The 14,467-nt window shown below is 36.0% G+C and overlaps 1 protein-coding gene across 1 annotated transcript; it reads right to left on the bottom strand.

Annotated features, from left to right (window-relative positions):
* Positions 1–578: 578 nt before the first annotated feature.
* On the bottom strand, positions 579–13,829 carry LOC111061804 (T-related protein). The gene is given in 4 exon segments (XM_039444911.1): positions 579–801; positions 3,284–3,379; positions 6,660–6,801; positions 13,650–13,829. Coding segments are annotated over 4 exon segments (462 nt in total). The 5' UTR covers positions 13,651–13,829.
* Between the last annotated feature and the right edge of the window lie 638 nt (positions 13,830–14,467).

Below are 14,467 nucleotides of genomic sequence, written 5' to 3'. Positions count from 1 at the left end.
TACACAGTGACGTACATTACATTAGAACATTTTAGTACATAATACATTAGTATATTATTTGATGTCATACTATATTTGATATAAAATCTAATATAATTCACAATATCAGAACCCTATTATTATAGAAAAAAAAGTATAAGGAGATATCTCATGCCATAGATCGTTTATGTTCCAAATATAAAGCCGATTCTACGTTAACTCAAGCTGAATACTATCGACTCCTGGCAACTGTGTTGTTGGGAGTGTTAAGGTGCGTACAGACTTTCGCTCTGCTCCGCAACCGAACGTCACTCCAGCAGAGCGATTGATGATCGACCGGCGAGCAAGAGTGGTTCGACCGGGGAACGCGAGAAGATCTAACATCTTCCGTAACGTTCATGATGGGTGCGTGGGCGGTGCGACTGTGGTTCGATGGAGGAACGAGGGCGGTACGAGGGAGGAGCGTGCTCGGTGCGGGTTGGAAGAGCGTATATGTGTACGCAGCTTAAGAACGACACAGTATGAGAGACTACCAGCCTCATACAGCTTCACTGGGACTATCGGCTCGAGTTGTCAGTGAAATTTGGAACATAAGTGCTCTATAGCATGGCATATCTTCTTATGATATTATGTATTGACTACATTTTCCTCACCTGACCACTTCCATTAGTTTTATTAGTGAGTTTGACCTTGGCAAACGAAACAGACTCCTTCATCCAGTGGGCTCCAAAATTCGGGGACTCCGGATGTACATAGACCGGATTTGACGGAGCCACTTCCGCTTTCCCGCCCGGAGTCCATTCTCCGTTCACATATTTCCATCTAAAATCATAATTATTCAATTTATTCATTTATCATTTACTTGATACAAACATAGAAAAGATTATTTGACTTTGTATTTATTTCCACCCCTGCTTAGTCTCAACAAAGCTGCAGAATCAAAAATTGTGTTACGAGCATTCCTTCCAAATTCATTGTCAATATTGTTGCAAACAGTATATTCGCACCTAGAGCAGAAAAAAGATTTCCCAGCTCGAAATCGGTTTCAAGTCCGAGGCCGTAGGCCGAGGACTAGAAAAGATTGAGAGCTGGAAAAAAAATTTTTTCCGTGTGCGAACGATATTTTTCGCCACAATACAGGTATTGCTGACAAAATAATAAAGAATACAAAATGAAGAATACTCGTTAAGCTATCGTACCTATCTCTTGATTTTAGTGGTAGAAGATTTGCAGTCAGGATTTCAGATTCTTTTAAAATTTCACTTGGAATACCACAGTCATCTTCAAGCATTTTGAAAATTCGGAATGCACTAATCACAATAAATAATTGAATAAAACTGGTTGCGAAGCGAATTAGTTGATTCGAAACTGGAACTGAAATCATGGCGACTTCAGCTGATGATGAAAGTGGACCCTCGCCTGATCTAGCAGATGACTTATTACTACTTCCATGAGCGGCTGGAAAGAGACAACTTTCTGGCCTAGACCGGAAAAGAAATCCTTTTCTGACGTCGTCTGCAAACAAGGTCTTTCAGATCTACGTAGGGACTGAAAACAGCTGCTTTCTGTGCAGTGTGGCGAAAACTAAATATTTCACAGTCAAAACTAAAATGCTGTATCAGTAAGGAAATAATATAAAGTAGTATAATACTATTAATAGTGAAATAATATATCAGATTGAAGAGAATTAATGCTTTATAAGATCAGAATCAGTATGGATTTTCCTCATCAATCGTTGAAAAGTGATTAGTCAAAGTTGGAGGCAAACGGGTTTCTTCAAACTGTCACTTATAACTTGGAGAGTAGATATTTTGAAAACTATGAAAGATATGGATCGAATGTATTCAATTTTGTACAGAATAATCATGACCGTGATACGCAAATTTCTCAAGATATATCCGAAAAAGAAAAAAAGGTATCTTCAAACCATCCTCACTCTCTCAGCACAGGGTTTAGGGTTCAATATATGATAACCTCCTAACTACACTTGGAAGAGCTGCGGGGTCAACATACTCTCCCAAACTTTTCCCTCTATAGACACCCACTTCTGAGTATTCGTTGCCTGGACTACATCTGTTCTTCATAATATTATTATCATGATGGTCGGAGCTCCAGAGAGTCAAATTTATGAGAGGTATCCCATAAATACCAACTCATAGTACGAAATCATATAGTATCCCATAGTATCCCATGATATGTTTGATCTTATCTACCTATATAATTATTTTACTTTATCAATTTTCTGTTTTTTTTCTCTTAAATATTCATATTAATTAAAACTTTTACAATATTTCCTATTAAATAAATCCTTAGTTTAATTGATGAAATTACCCGTTTGGTAGAGAGTAGTGGGGAGGATATTTTTAATATTCTTCCCAAAGAATGGACATTGATATGTCCAAAGCTCCGCCAATTTATGTAGCGCATAACAATATAATTATCTACAGTTATTACAGATTGCTTTTTTCATATCATATACATTCAATAATTATTTCATTAGTCTACATTATGTAAATTCATCTATAATTTTGCTGTATTGTAAGCTATTGTATATAAGTGTATAAGCCAGTATATATTGTAATCTACATAAATAAAGTACTCAATCAATCAATCAATGATACGCGTCACGTAGCTTTGCCTCCATAACTTTGAAACTGCATATAGGCAAGGTATGGTTCACGGGTGATATTCCTACTTTTGAAAAAACATACGCTCCCGAGTACCTAGATACCTAGATGGAGGAAGCTCCCTACAGATGTTCGATGTTTTTGAACGGGTAGTATCGTATAGTCTAGTTGTTCTCCGCCGATAGGCAAAGCTACAGGACCCGGACTGTAAGTGCCGGTTGTACAAAAGCCGGTTAAGTTTTAATTGTGATTAATTTTACGAGAACCAATCAGAAGTAAAGTAAATTCGTATGGCTTTTGTTGGTGGGGAGTCCCTTGCTGGAAGGTCCCACCGCCTGAATATATCATTTAAGCCGTCAATGGGCCTTACGACTGTCATACTTCAGCCGGGACCGACAGTTTAACGTGCCCATCCGATAACGCCGTCTTTATAAGAAAGCCTTCTCTGATTGGTTCTCGAGAAATTAATCACGGTTGCACAAAGCCGGTTGAATTTTAATTGTGATTAATTTCACGAGAACCAATCAGAAAGCTGTCTTTATAAGAAAGCCTCCTCTGATGGTTCTCGAGAATGATCACGGTTGAAATTAAACCGGCTTTTGTGCAACCGGGCCCAAGATTTAAAGAATCTGAATCTCTGATGAATGTTTTAATTTTTATATGAAAAAATGTATTACCTGTGTTGCTCAATTTGTACGAACTCCAGTAGCACTGTATACATTGCTGATGGATCCAAACCATTCACACTCACTTTCACTACCGGGAACATTCTCCTAGAAAATGAAAAATATAATACAGTATTACTGTGAATAGAAAAATAAGCTATCCATGCTATGTTTAATCCATGATGATATAATGAGAGATTTTTGTAGTATTGTCTTCTCTTATGTGAGTTTTGTATCACTTAATAATGGATAAATCACTATTATTATCTCCATTATAACTATTTTCGTGAGGTCGACTATTAATATTACTTGATGATTATATCATTACACTAGCCGTCAGGCTCGCTTCGCTCGCCATATCCGTCTAGCAAGGGGGCTCCGCCCCCTGGACCCCGACTGGATCGTCCAAGAATGGGATCAGCAGGCTCGCTTCGCTCGCCTGTATTTTTCATTTGAGCATTTTTATCATTTATGTTAGGGTGATCAAGTCGGGGGTCCAGACTAAACGGATATGGCGAGCGAAGCGAGCCTGACGGCTAGTAATATAATATTGCCAGGAATAGATCTGATTGAAGTAGCAGGCCCAATCAATTTTTCCGCGATAAATGCATTTCAATCTTCAACTTGGTGCCAACCTAACAAAGTCAACTCAACTTAATGCCACCTGACAACATTTTTAATTAGTTACCAGTTAACAACTGTTTCGAAGAGGTACTCTCTCTAGATTATAGTTAATATTAACATATGGTATGGACATTTTTCAATCATAATTAAGAGAATAAGAAGAATATACATGCTAAAAGACGAACTTTGAACCCTTAAAAACCACATGGCCCAGTGGTGAAAGCTGGTGTGGTCCAAAGATGGTACACATGGCAGTCTACGTGAATTTTGAGTTAAAATATTGCCAAAAGATTTCTTGAAGCAAAAATGGATTCCCTGTTGAGAATCCTCATCATGCCAACAGATATTTCTACTCTTTCAAATTCCCAGTTTCCAAGACAACAACATAGAATTTCCCCATAAAAGCGCTGTTAGTATTCTATCATAGAGAAACAATAGTGTAAGTAGATATCCCATGGTATAGGGAATTTATGTCGCAACTTTTACTGTTATCTCAAGCCGATTACCGACGATTATTGTCAATTTTCACTGTTTTGTTGGGGTGATAGTGTATGAACGGCACAATTTGAGAGACTACCAGCGTCACACAGCTGCATAGGAAAGAACTACATGGACTATCGGCTTGGGATAACAGTAAAACTGTCGACATGAACGCCTATACCATGGGATATCTAGTATGCTATCGTTTCTCTATGATTCTCTATCCTTCTCTGATTGATCTGATCCTATGATTCTCTATGTTTCTCTATCCTTTAAAATACCGTAGCTTATACTAAAAACGCGAGCAAAGTTCACACTGGTGGGACCCATTTCAAACTTTCTCAGAAATAACACCAGTTATTTCAAAAATGACTCCAAATGAATAACACCCTTTAATACTTCCCATACTATCATGCTATATACTTCCCATTTAATCATACGATGACAGTTTGAAGTGAAACTTAGAATAGTAGCTCTCAGTATGAATGAACTAGTTCTGGAAGTTTTCTGAAGTTTAGAAGTGAACTGTTAATAGACGGACGCAAATTAACACTAAGTGCCTCCTAGTTGAGTTGCTCTAGTGAAATTCACTTTAAACTGTCAGCATACCTTATCAGAATAACATCAATACTTTGCATTCAAACAATGCTGACTGGCGTGAAAAATCACCTAGGTACTGGATGTACTTACACACACATACATTATTTACTTATACACAAACACACACACACACACCCATATTAGCATTCATAGTAGTTCATACTGCTTCCTATAGAGCTTCTACATGAACTGCCTATTTTAAACTAATTTCTTTGGACTTCTATGTAGTTCTATATTTTTAAAGTTTATTATTTCTTGTAGTGAGGTCCACGTTATAATGGAAATGGAGAAAGATAGGAGAACAGCGTTGTCAATCCTCTGTCTTGTCAATGCCTTCTATAAACGGTAGCTAATACAGGTTTATTGATGTAATAATAACTGTTCAAACTGATTACTTTGGATTTCTATGTAGTTCCATATTTTTTAAGTTTATTATTTCTTGTAGAGAGGTACACGTTATTATGGCAGTGGAGATAGATATGGAAACAGCGTTGCCAATTATGTGTCTTGTCAATGCCTTCTATAAACGGTATCTGATACAGGTTTATTGATTAAATATCAACGGTTCATTCTCGTTTAAAAAAATCAATTATATTTATTGAGCAAGACATTATATTTTTCAATAATTTCCCAATAAATTTTCATAATTATTAAGATGGAATTTTCTGTCTAGCGATTATTAATACTACATTGTTAAAAGACGATCTGGCAACAGAGCAAAGCGAAAAAGAGATAGCGCTTTCCGCTTTGTTGAATGATAGACAAGGATAGCAATACCATTGCTAATCAAACACTGCCATTATAACGTGGACATCACTATATGCTATTGAAGTAACTTTTTCCAATGTAGTACACGCTATAATGGCAATGGAGATAGATGGGGAAACAGCGTTGCCAATTCTCTGTGTTGCCACTGCCTTCTACAGTGGATAGCTGATATTCGTATATCTGATCCTGATGCTATATTAACTGCGAGTGTTGATACGGCCAATAGAATTCATACAATTCCTCAGAAGAGAAAAAACACAAAAACTGAATGAGAAAAAAATCTACTGAGACCGGAGTTTGATAGATGATAGTCTATAGAGTCAATGAAAATGATAGAACGGCATAGTTGCCATTTCTCTTCATACACCGCCTTCTTTATTACATAGCTGTGATATGTGATTCAAGTTATCCACGGTTTACACGTTCTAATAAATTGATACTTTTTAATACATAACAATAACTCTTAAACTTGATAGCCTACGGCACGACTCTACTCTACTAGCACGAGACTGTTTTCATTAGCATAGTAGTGGTAGAGTAGAGTGAGAAACGGTGGTGGGGGAATAGAAGGCGAGTGGTAGAGTACTATCACACGGTGCTATATCTACTCTACTCTACTAAAAACTAGTACTCTACCATGACATGACACTACTCTACCATGAACGTTTTCATTGGGAGAGTTCCCAAGATAGTTAGTACTTGCTCAGGGAACTCTACCAATGAAAACCAGGTTTATAGGAAAGACAGTATGAACTACTATAATTCTTGACAGTAATGACTATTATATCTGAAAAATCCCATATTTGTCAAGAAAAACAATTCTTTGTAAATTTGTAATGCATTTTTATAATCAAGATGTCTCCTGTTTTGAAATAATACCAATAATGTAGATAAAGTAGACTCTATTCTCACTCACCTCCCATTCTTGGTGACAATCATCTCGTTGGTCAATGTTTGGAATTTTAGCCATAACTCGCGATCGTCCAAAGACAGGTAGACGTCTTTTTGACTTGCGCAGTCGGATGATGTTTCCAGGGGAAGCATTTCAAGCTCTGACACTGAAACACAATTCAGCGAATGTATAATTTATTACTATAACAACTGAATAAAACAGCTAAATACTGGAATTAAAACTTGAAACTCACTAAGTAGTCCAGTCAATACAGACTTTAAAAAAGGGGGTGTGCTTGCAATCGGAACTACAATATACTAGTACTAGCCGTCAGGCTCGCTTCGCTCGCCATATCCGTCTAGCTGGGGGGCTCTGCCCCCTGGATCCCCGACTGGATCGTCCAAGAATGAGATCAGCTGGCTCGATTCGCTCGCCTGCATTTTTCATTTGAGCATTTTTATCATATGTTAGGACGATCCAGTCGGGGGTTCAGACTAAAGTCTGGCTAAACGGATATTCCGAGCGAAGCGAGCTGACGGCTAGTATATAATATTCCCAGGAATAGCTCTGATTGAAGTAGCAGTGCCCAATCAATTTTTCCGCGATAAATGCATTTCAATATTCAACTTGGTGCCAACCTAACAAAGTCAACTCAACTTAATGCCAACCTGACAAAATTATTAATTTAGTTACAAGTTAATAATTGTTTCGAAGAGGTACTCTCTCTAGATTATAGTTCTATATTAACATATTGTATGGACATTTTTCAATTATAATTAAGAGAATAAAAAGAATATACATGCTGAAAGACGAACTTTAAACCCTTAGAAACCACCCTTAGATTTAAAATATTGCTAAAAGATTTCTTAGTGCGCCTCTAAAGGGCCAACTGAACATACTACCGAATTTGAACGTTTTTGGTCCGGTAGATTTTTAGTTCTGCGAGTGAGTGAGTCATTCAGTCAGTCAGTCAGTAAGTCAGTGAGTGAGTGCCATTTCGCTTATATATATATTATATATATATATATATATATATATATATATATATATAGATGAATTGAATTATCAAGAACTACTATAAATTGCAAGCATCGATGTATATAGTGGCTGGACTAAGGCCTGCCGCAAAGTAGACCCACGCTAATCCACGAAAAGCAACCCACGCCGTGGGATGTTTTGTAAAACATTACTTTAGAATTATTCATAATCAATCAGCTGACAAGTGGATCATTCATTGCATGTATTACACAGATGTCTATAGAAGCCTTCTAGAAATGGTTTACAAAACATCCCACGGCGTGGGTTGCTTTTCGTGGATTAGCGTGGGTCTACTTTGCGGAGGGCCTTAGGCCACGGTTTCCGAGCTCGGGATTTAGCTAAGCTCTAGACTTTAAACAGCTGGAGTCAGGAAATTGGCTTTCCGAAACGGGGCGTAGTCGCTGTTTCCATGATAATCTTTATTTTCTCATTTCAATAATTGGAAACGTTTTTCCTTGACGAAATGAAACATTCCTAAATAATTCAAAATAGCTGAAACTTTACCCTATTTTCTCTTTGTTTCATTTTGTGTTCAATTATATATTTTTTTGAAATTTAATTCAAATGTTGACTGGGACTACGCCCCGTTTCGGAAAGCCAATTTTCTGACTCCAGCTGTTTAAAATCTAGAACTTAGCCAAATCCTGATCTCGGAAACCAACCCTCAATGATCTTTGAAAGATTTATCAAATGACGAAGTGGAAATGCTCGCTCCCGGGGTACACTTATCATACAGCTTTCCGATCCTACTCACGTCCGATATTTCTTGGGGCGGAGGTGTGGTGGTGGGACAGTTCACATGACGGACATGTGTGGTATGCACCGCATTCTAGGCCGTTGTCATCCGTCATCGGATCGGAGTGGGATCGGAAACTGCATGATAAGTGTGGCCTGGGTTTCAATAATTCTTGTAGGCCTACTTCTTCTCTTCTCTCAATGGTGACATTTAGTGCCATTTGCACAGTTTCAGTTCAAACTTAATTTCATTTTTAACTGGATTAAATCTATATCAAGTCTCGTTCGTTATATGCAAAGACCTTAAAGAGATATAGACCCACAATGCCTATGCCTTCCCAATGATAGCTCTTACTTGAAATTGAAGGCCGCCATTGGGGTATTTTAGCACGAGATATTATATCTATATATATTTGTAATATTATAGATCACAAAGGCATTGGTGGCATTGGTATGTAATAATCTTATGGGTTGCCCCCTCAATGGCGGATTTCAATTCCAAGTACGACACTAGCGCTGCATGTGAGTCTATGCATCTTTAAGGTCTTTGGTTATATGTGGTTCATTTTGAGTTTAGGCCACCAACTGATTAAATTTAGTTCGAGCTTTGACTGTGCAAACGGCCCTTAAGCCTGGTTTTCACTGGTAGAGCTAGTGGTCGAGTAACTGGCATACTAACTCTACCGAGCTAACTCTACTCTACTTACTTGGTCGAGTAACTGGCATACTAACTCTACTCTACTTACTTGGTCAAGTAACTGTTTTCACTACAACTGAGAATAGTAGGTAAAGTGTGTTGTCCAGTGAACAGAACTAACCTTAAAACTCTACTCTATAGTGAGGTCCACGTTATAATGGCAGTGTTTGATTAGCAATGGTATTGCTATCCTTGTCTATCATTCAACAAAGCGGATAGCACTATCCCTCTCGCTTCGCTCTGTTGCCAGATCGACTTTTAACAATGTAGGATTGATAATTAATTAACAAAATATTTCATCTTAATTATGAAAATTCATTATTAAATGATCGAAAATATAATTTCTCGCTTAATAAAAATAATTGATCATTTTGAACGAGAATGAACAATCAATACTACATCAATAAACCTGTATCAGCTACCGTCTAGGGTAGGCATTGACAAGACAGAGGATCGACAACGTTGTTCTCCTATCTTTCTCCACTGCCATTATAACGTGGACCTCACTATACGACTCTACTCCCCTAGCTAGAGTCTGTTTTCATTAGCATAGTAGTGGTAGAGTAGAGTGAGAAGAGGTGGTGGGGGAAGGCAAGTGGTAGAGTACTATCCCACGGTGCTATCCCACTCTACTAAAAACTAGTACTCTACCATGACTCTACTCTACCATGAACGTTTTCATTGGGAGAGTTTACAAGATAGTTAGTACTTGCCCAGGGAACTCTACCACTAACTCTACTAATGAAAACCAGGCTTTAGAGTGAATCTCACTATAATTTAGTATTTGTGTAATCAAGTTTGTGCTCACTCTCATACACTCTCATATTTAAAAAAAATCTTTTTGTTGGGTTTAAGGTGGAAATAACCACGATTAGTTAGAAAAGGATAGAGGATGTGCATTTACGATGCCGCCATGCTTTTGAAGAATGAAAGAAAGAATGTTTCGGTGTTTGTTTACAGCCGAATTTTGGGCTGAGAGCCGGTGTCCGGCCTACAATAAAACAGTTTTGTTGCTTTCAGAGGATCCCTTGATGAGATGTCAAGTGACGTCACAGATTTGGTTTTGTCAGCTATTGTAACAGGTTATTGCAAGTGTCGGAAAAATATCATATGTTGAGTGACGTCACAGATTTGTCAGCTATTGCAACAGGTTATTGCAAGTGTCGAATAAATATCTTCCCGATGGTTTTACCACAAAATTTAATTTCGACATGAATATGTTCAAATGTTACTGAATATGAAATAATTATTTCAAGAGTTTCTATTCACATTTATTTGGAATTTCGTTACCCGTGCTGCGGCACTGCGTGCCGCAGATTTTGTTTATTCATCATATCTTTGTTTTGACGTTGATTTGTTGACATAGTCGGCATAGTGAATATTTCGTTGGAATACAACTCGCAAGCTTTTGTTATTATCGGGTCCATCAGAGATTGAAATAAACAACTTTCAACTCACTCAAATGAATAGCTGATATGGCCCCTAATTTCCTTCAATGCCTAGTAAAGAATTATTCCATTGTGGATAAATTTTGAAATTGTATCAAGAATATCTGCCATTTCGTGTATTTTTCAATCTGTCATTTCCAAGTATAACTCAATATTATGTTAATTTCTATCAATCAGGTATCTTGCACCGGGAATTTGAGATTTGACCAATAACAACAGGTCGTTGAACTCTCATAAGATCACTTAGGTCACCACAGGTCACCAAACCTGATAAATCTAATTAATTATTTTATTTTTTCTTGATTTTAAATCGTCTGATTAGTAGGCCAACAAATACGAGATCAAACAATAAACTTTTCGTACATTGGAGCTTTTCATGGAATAGCTTTGAAAAATTCATGGAATAATCGCTTGAATATTAAATGATTTCTTTTAATACCGATGCTAGTTGTATTGAATGTGATTCTAGCAGATCCACACATATTCGATAACTTATGAAGTTTTTTTATTGGATTTCTATCAATTGTATGGCTAATCGCTCACAATGCATGAAATGACTTGAATAAATGGCTCAAAAGACTCTACTTGACTTGAATGTCTCAAATAACTTTGGAGCAGCTCAACCTCTAAAACAAGATCATGAGGAAGCATTAAATAATCTATAGAACGACAAAATAAAAGTTAACGGAATAGATCGTAGCTAGCGCAATGAATTGAGAGTTACAATTTATTTCAACTGAGCCTTAGAATATCAAAAAATAAAGTGACAGATGTAATGTTATTGACAGTTTGCCAACTCTATCGAATTATTTGTCTGGATGGTTTAAAAACGAAATTTCATGAAAATTCATCCAAATGTAAGTCATTTATTTATTGAATAAATATGGCAATATATTTATTGAAAGTAATTTGGAAATATAAATAGCAATATTTTTTGAAAGTCATTTGGAAGAAGAACTTGTTCATGGTTTACCATTGTGCACGGCTTAGATACATGTGGAATTATAATAATTCTTAGACTGTTTGGTGCTAATCATGGATTAATTTTTAATCATAATAATATACAAGGAGAATTCAAATTTAGTGTATAGGTACTCAAGATATGATTTTGTTCTCAATTTACTCTTCTAACTTGCTCTCGAAAACATGAAACTAATCTGTTTCAATATCCGAATTCAAGAATGAAATAGCTCTGTTTCAGCACTTTCGTTAATTCTTCCCAATTATTTCGATCATGGGTACTTGAGGCCTATTGTGCAGAATAGAGGTATTATAAGCGACGACAAAAACTAGGAAAATGAGTTGACTAGAAATTCAATTTCTAGTACAATAGCATAGATTTCTAATGAATACTCCAAATTAATCCATAGTACTCAATCACATTCCTTAATGATCTTCATGTTAATTATTTCTGGAGCAATGTATTTAATTTAGCACCTGCGTTTACACCGAAGTTATTAACAAAATATTAATAACTTAATCCTTATAGATCCTATTAGATTGAACGGAAATTGACTAACACAATCATAATGTTCATCATGCGTATGATAAGTTATGTTCAATCTAATAGAAAATATAGGATTAAGTTATTAAGATTTTGTTAATAGCTTTGGTTTAAACGCAGCTTAAGACAGGAAAAATAATATTTTTCTTTATAATTTGTGCGATTCTACAAGAGTTAGTAGCTAATTGATGGTGAAGACTGGCATCTATACGCATAGATGATATGATTCATATTATGTGATTACAATCTACAGTTTCCAAGATAGAAATAATTAGAGAACGGAATCTACAAATCCATAACGTAACGAAGATACGGATTTTTTCCTGAAGACCTCAGAAGTGGTTACAATAAAACATATTCTATCCTATTCTAACACATACATAGCAATAATCTATCCTCCTAGCACACACTTTGATCGATTCATTTATGAAAGCTGGCATTATTATGGCTGTTCGGTAGACTTTTTTCATTATTTAAATTGGATAATCTTTTTCAATATAATTGTTGAGATCATTCATTATAAGAGTGAGAAAAGTGGCAACTGAAATTTTAAGTGGTCTAATAAGCGAGTTATGGGTTGTTGAAGTGCTAAACTCCGTTTTCTTTCCAGATCATAAACGGTTTCGACTGCATTAATAGAACTTCTCAAATTCAAAAAATGTATCTTTCCAAACTAAAACATTTTATTCCCCATATCGTTCATAAATAAAAAAGTAACGTTTTTTTGTAAATTCGATAACTTGTCTATTTTGGCATTAATCGCGAAAAAAACGCATATATTAGAAGAAATCCAATGATATTCTGAATGTGTTAGAAAAACTCCAATGGAAAATTCGAAACCGTTTCGATCTGGAAAGAAAACGGAGACTTAGCACTTCAATAACCCATAACTCGCTTATTAGACCACTTAAAAATTGCAGTTGCCACTTTTTCTCACTCTTATTGAATAAGATTATCCGATTTAAATAAAAATAAAAAGGTGCACCAAACACCCGTAAGACAAAAATTTCAATTTCATTATGAAAATATAAGATTTCAAATAAGAACTGGTGCAATATGTCTTTTATGTTCAGCTGTTCTTAGTGAGAATTTTGTGTGTATTTTTGGCTTCAAAATTCATAAAATAACTTAATTAATACAATGTGCAGTGATAATTAAGTGTAATATTTAACTATAATTTGGTGTTTTAATTTTTCTAAATTTAAAATTTGCATATCATATTTATTTTTGGACGAAAGTTGACCTTGAACTTCTTACAGAACAAACATAACCTATTTTTTGGACATGTATCAAAATTTGGGAATGGAATAGTTTTGGGTTCAGCCTGTTGTTCTTTCCCAATCATATTTATATGATTTGTTATTGTATCCACGTATAAATAAAATAAAATAAAATAAAATAAAATATTCAACATAATTCTGTTTCAAAACATGTAAATCTGTTTCAAATCAAATTAGAGACCGGCACAAGCTCTTTGAAGGTTTAGGATCATAATTCATCTCTTTAGCACACACTTTACACGATTCACAGTGGCTGATTGACACTACAAGCTGACATCCTGGTGTAAAAAGTAAGATATACATGCTACTTACTGTGTGATTCACTGGCTGGCTATAATGAATAAGGCCGCAACAATTATTCCCCCAAACTTCAGCAATAATTTATAAAATAACGACCCGTCAATAAATATTTCCCGGCTAATTTACACAAAAGTGTCACAAAAATAGAGGAGAAACTCGGGGTTGCGAATAGATTTTCACACTAAACTGCAGAAGAGTCGGAGAAAGATTTGTGGAGGATTTCTCGATCTCAGACAAAAGTTTGACAGCTAAAGACATGGGCGGGACTATCTGCTTGGCTTAGGATATTTGCTGGCCTCTGATTGGCTCATAGCGACCGGCGTTCTCGACTGCTATTGGTCGACGAAACCGGTTGAAAGTACATCCGTGTTGTCAGTCTAATGGGATTCACTGCATGCTGTCATCGTTCCTCATAAGTGATGAGGATGTTTCTCAATGTTACAATGCTGAAAATTTGAAGTGAATCTCATGATGATGCTTCCGAAAAAATAAGTCCCCCACAAAGTAACGAAGCTCCACTGTTTGTACTTTGTTTTGCTTTGTTTTTAAGCCCTAGAGTGGGGAGATGAACTTGTTTTTTCATTACTTAGTTATATACTGAGAAAAATAACTGAGAGTATTTTAAAATCAGTGAAATTAGTTCTCTTGAAACCGGTAGTGAATGATCTCACAAACTTTTTCGTCAAATGCAAATTGAACAAATTTGAGTTCTTCATATTTGGTCGAATGAAAAATAGAAGTGAACGAAGTAGATCTAGTTCGTTCAAGTATGGGATTATTGTTTATTTCTATGATTTTATTTATATGATTATTATTTCAAGTATAAATCA

This window comes from Nilaparvata lugens, unplaced genomic scaffold (genome assembly GCF_014356525.2).
Source record: "Nilaparvata lugens isolate BPH unplaced genomic scaffold, ASM1435652v1 scaffold5761, whole genome shotgun sequence".
Taxonomy (NCBI): Eukaryota; Metazoa; Arthropoda; class Insecta; order Hemiptera; family Delphacidae; genus Nilaparvata; species Nilaparvata lugens.
This window is presented reverse-complemented; position numbering and strand designations above follow the sequence as displayed.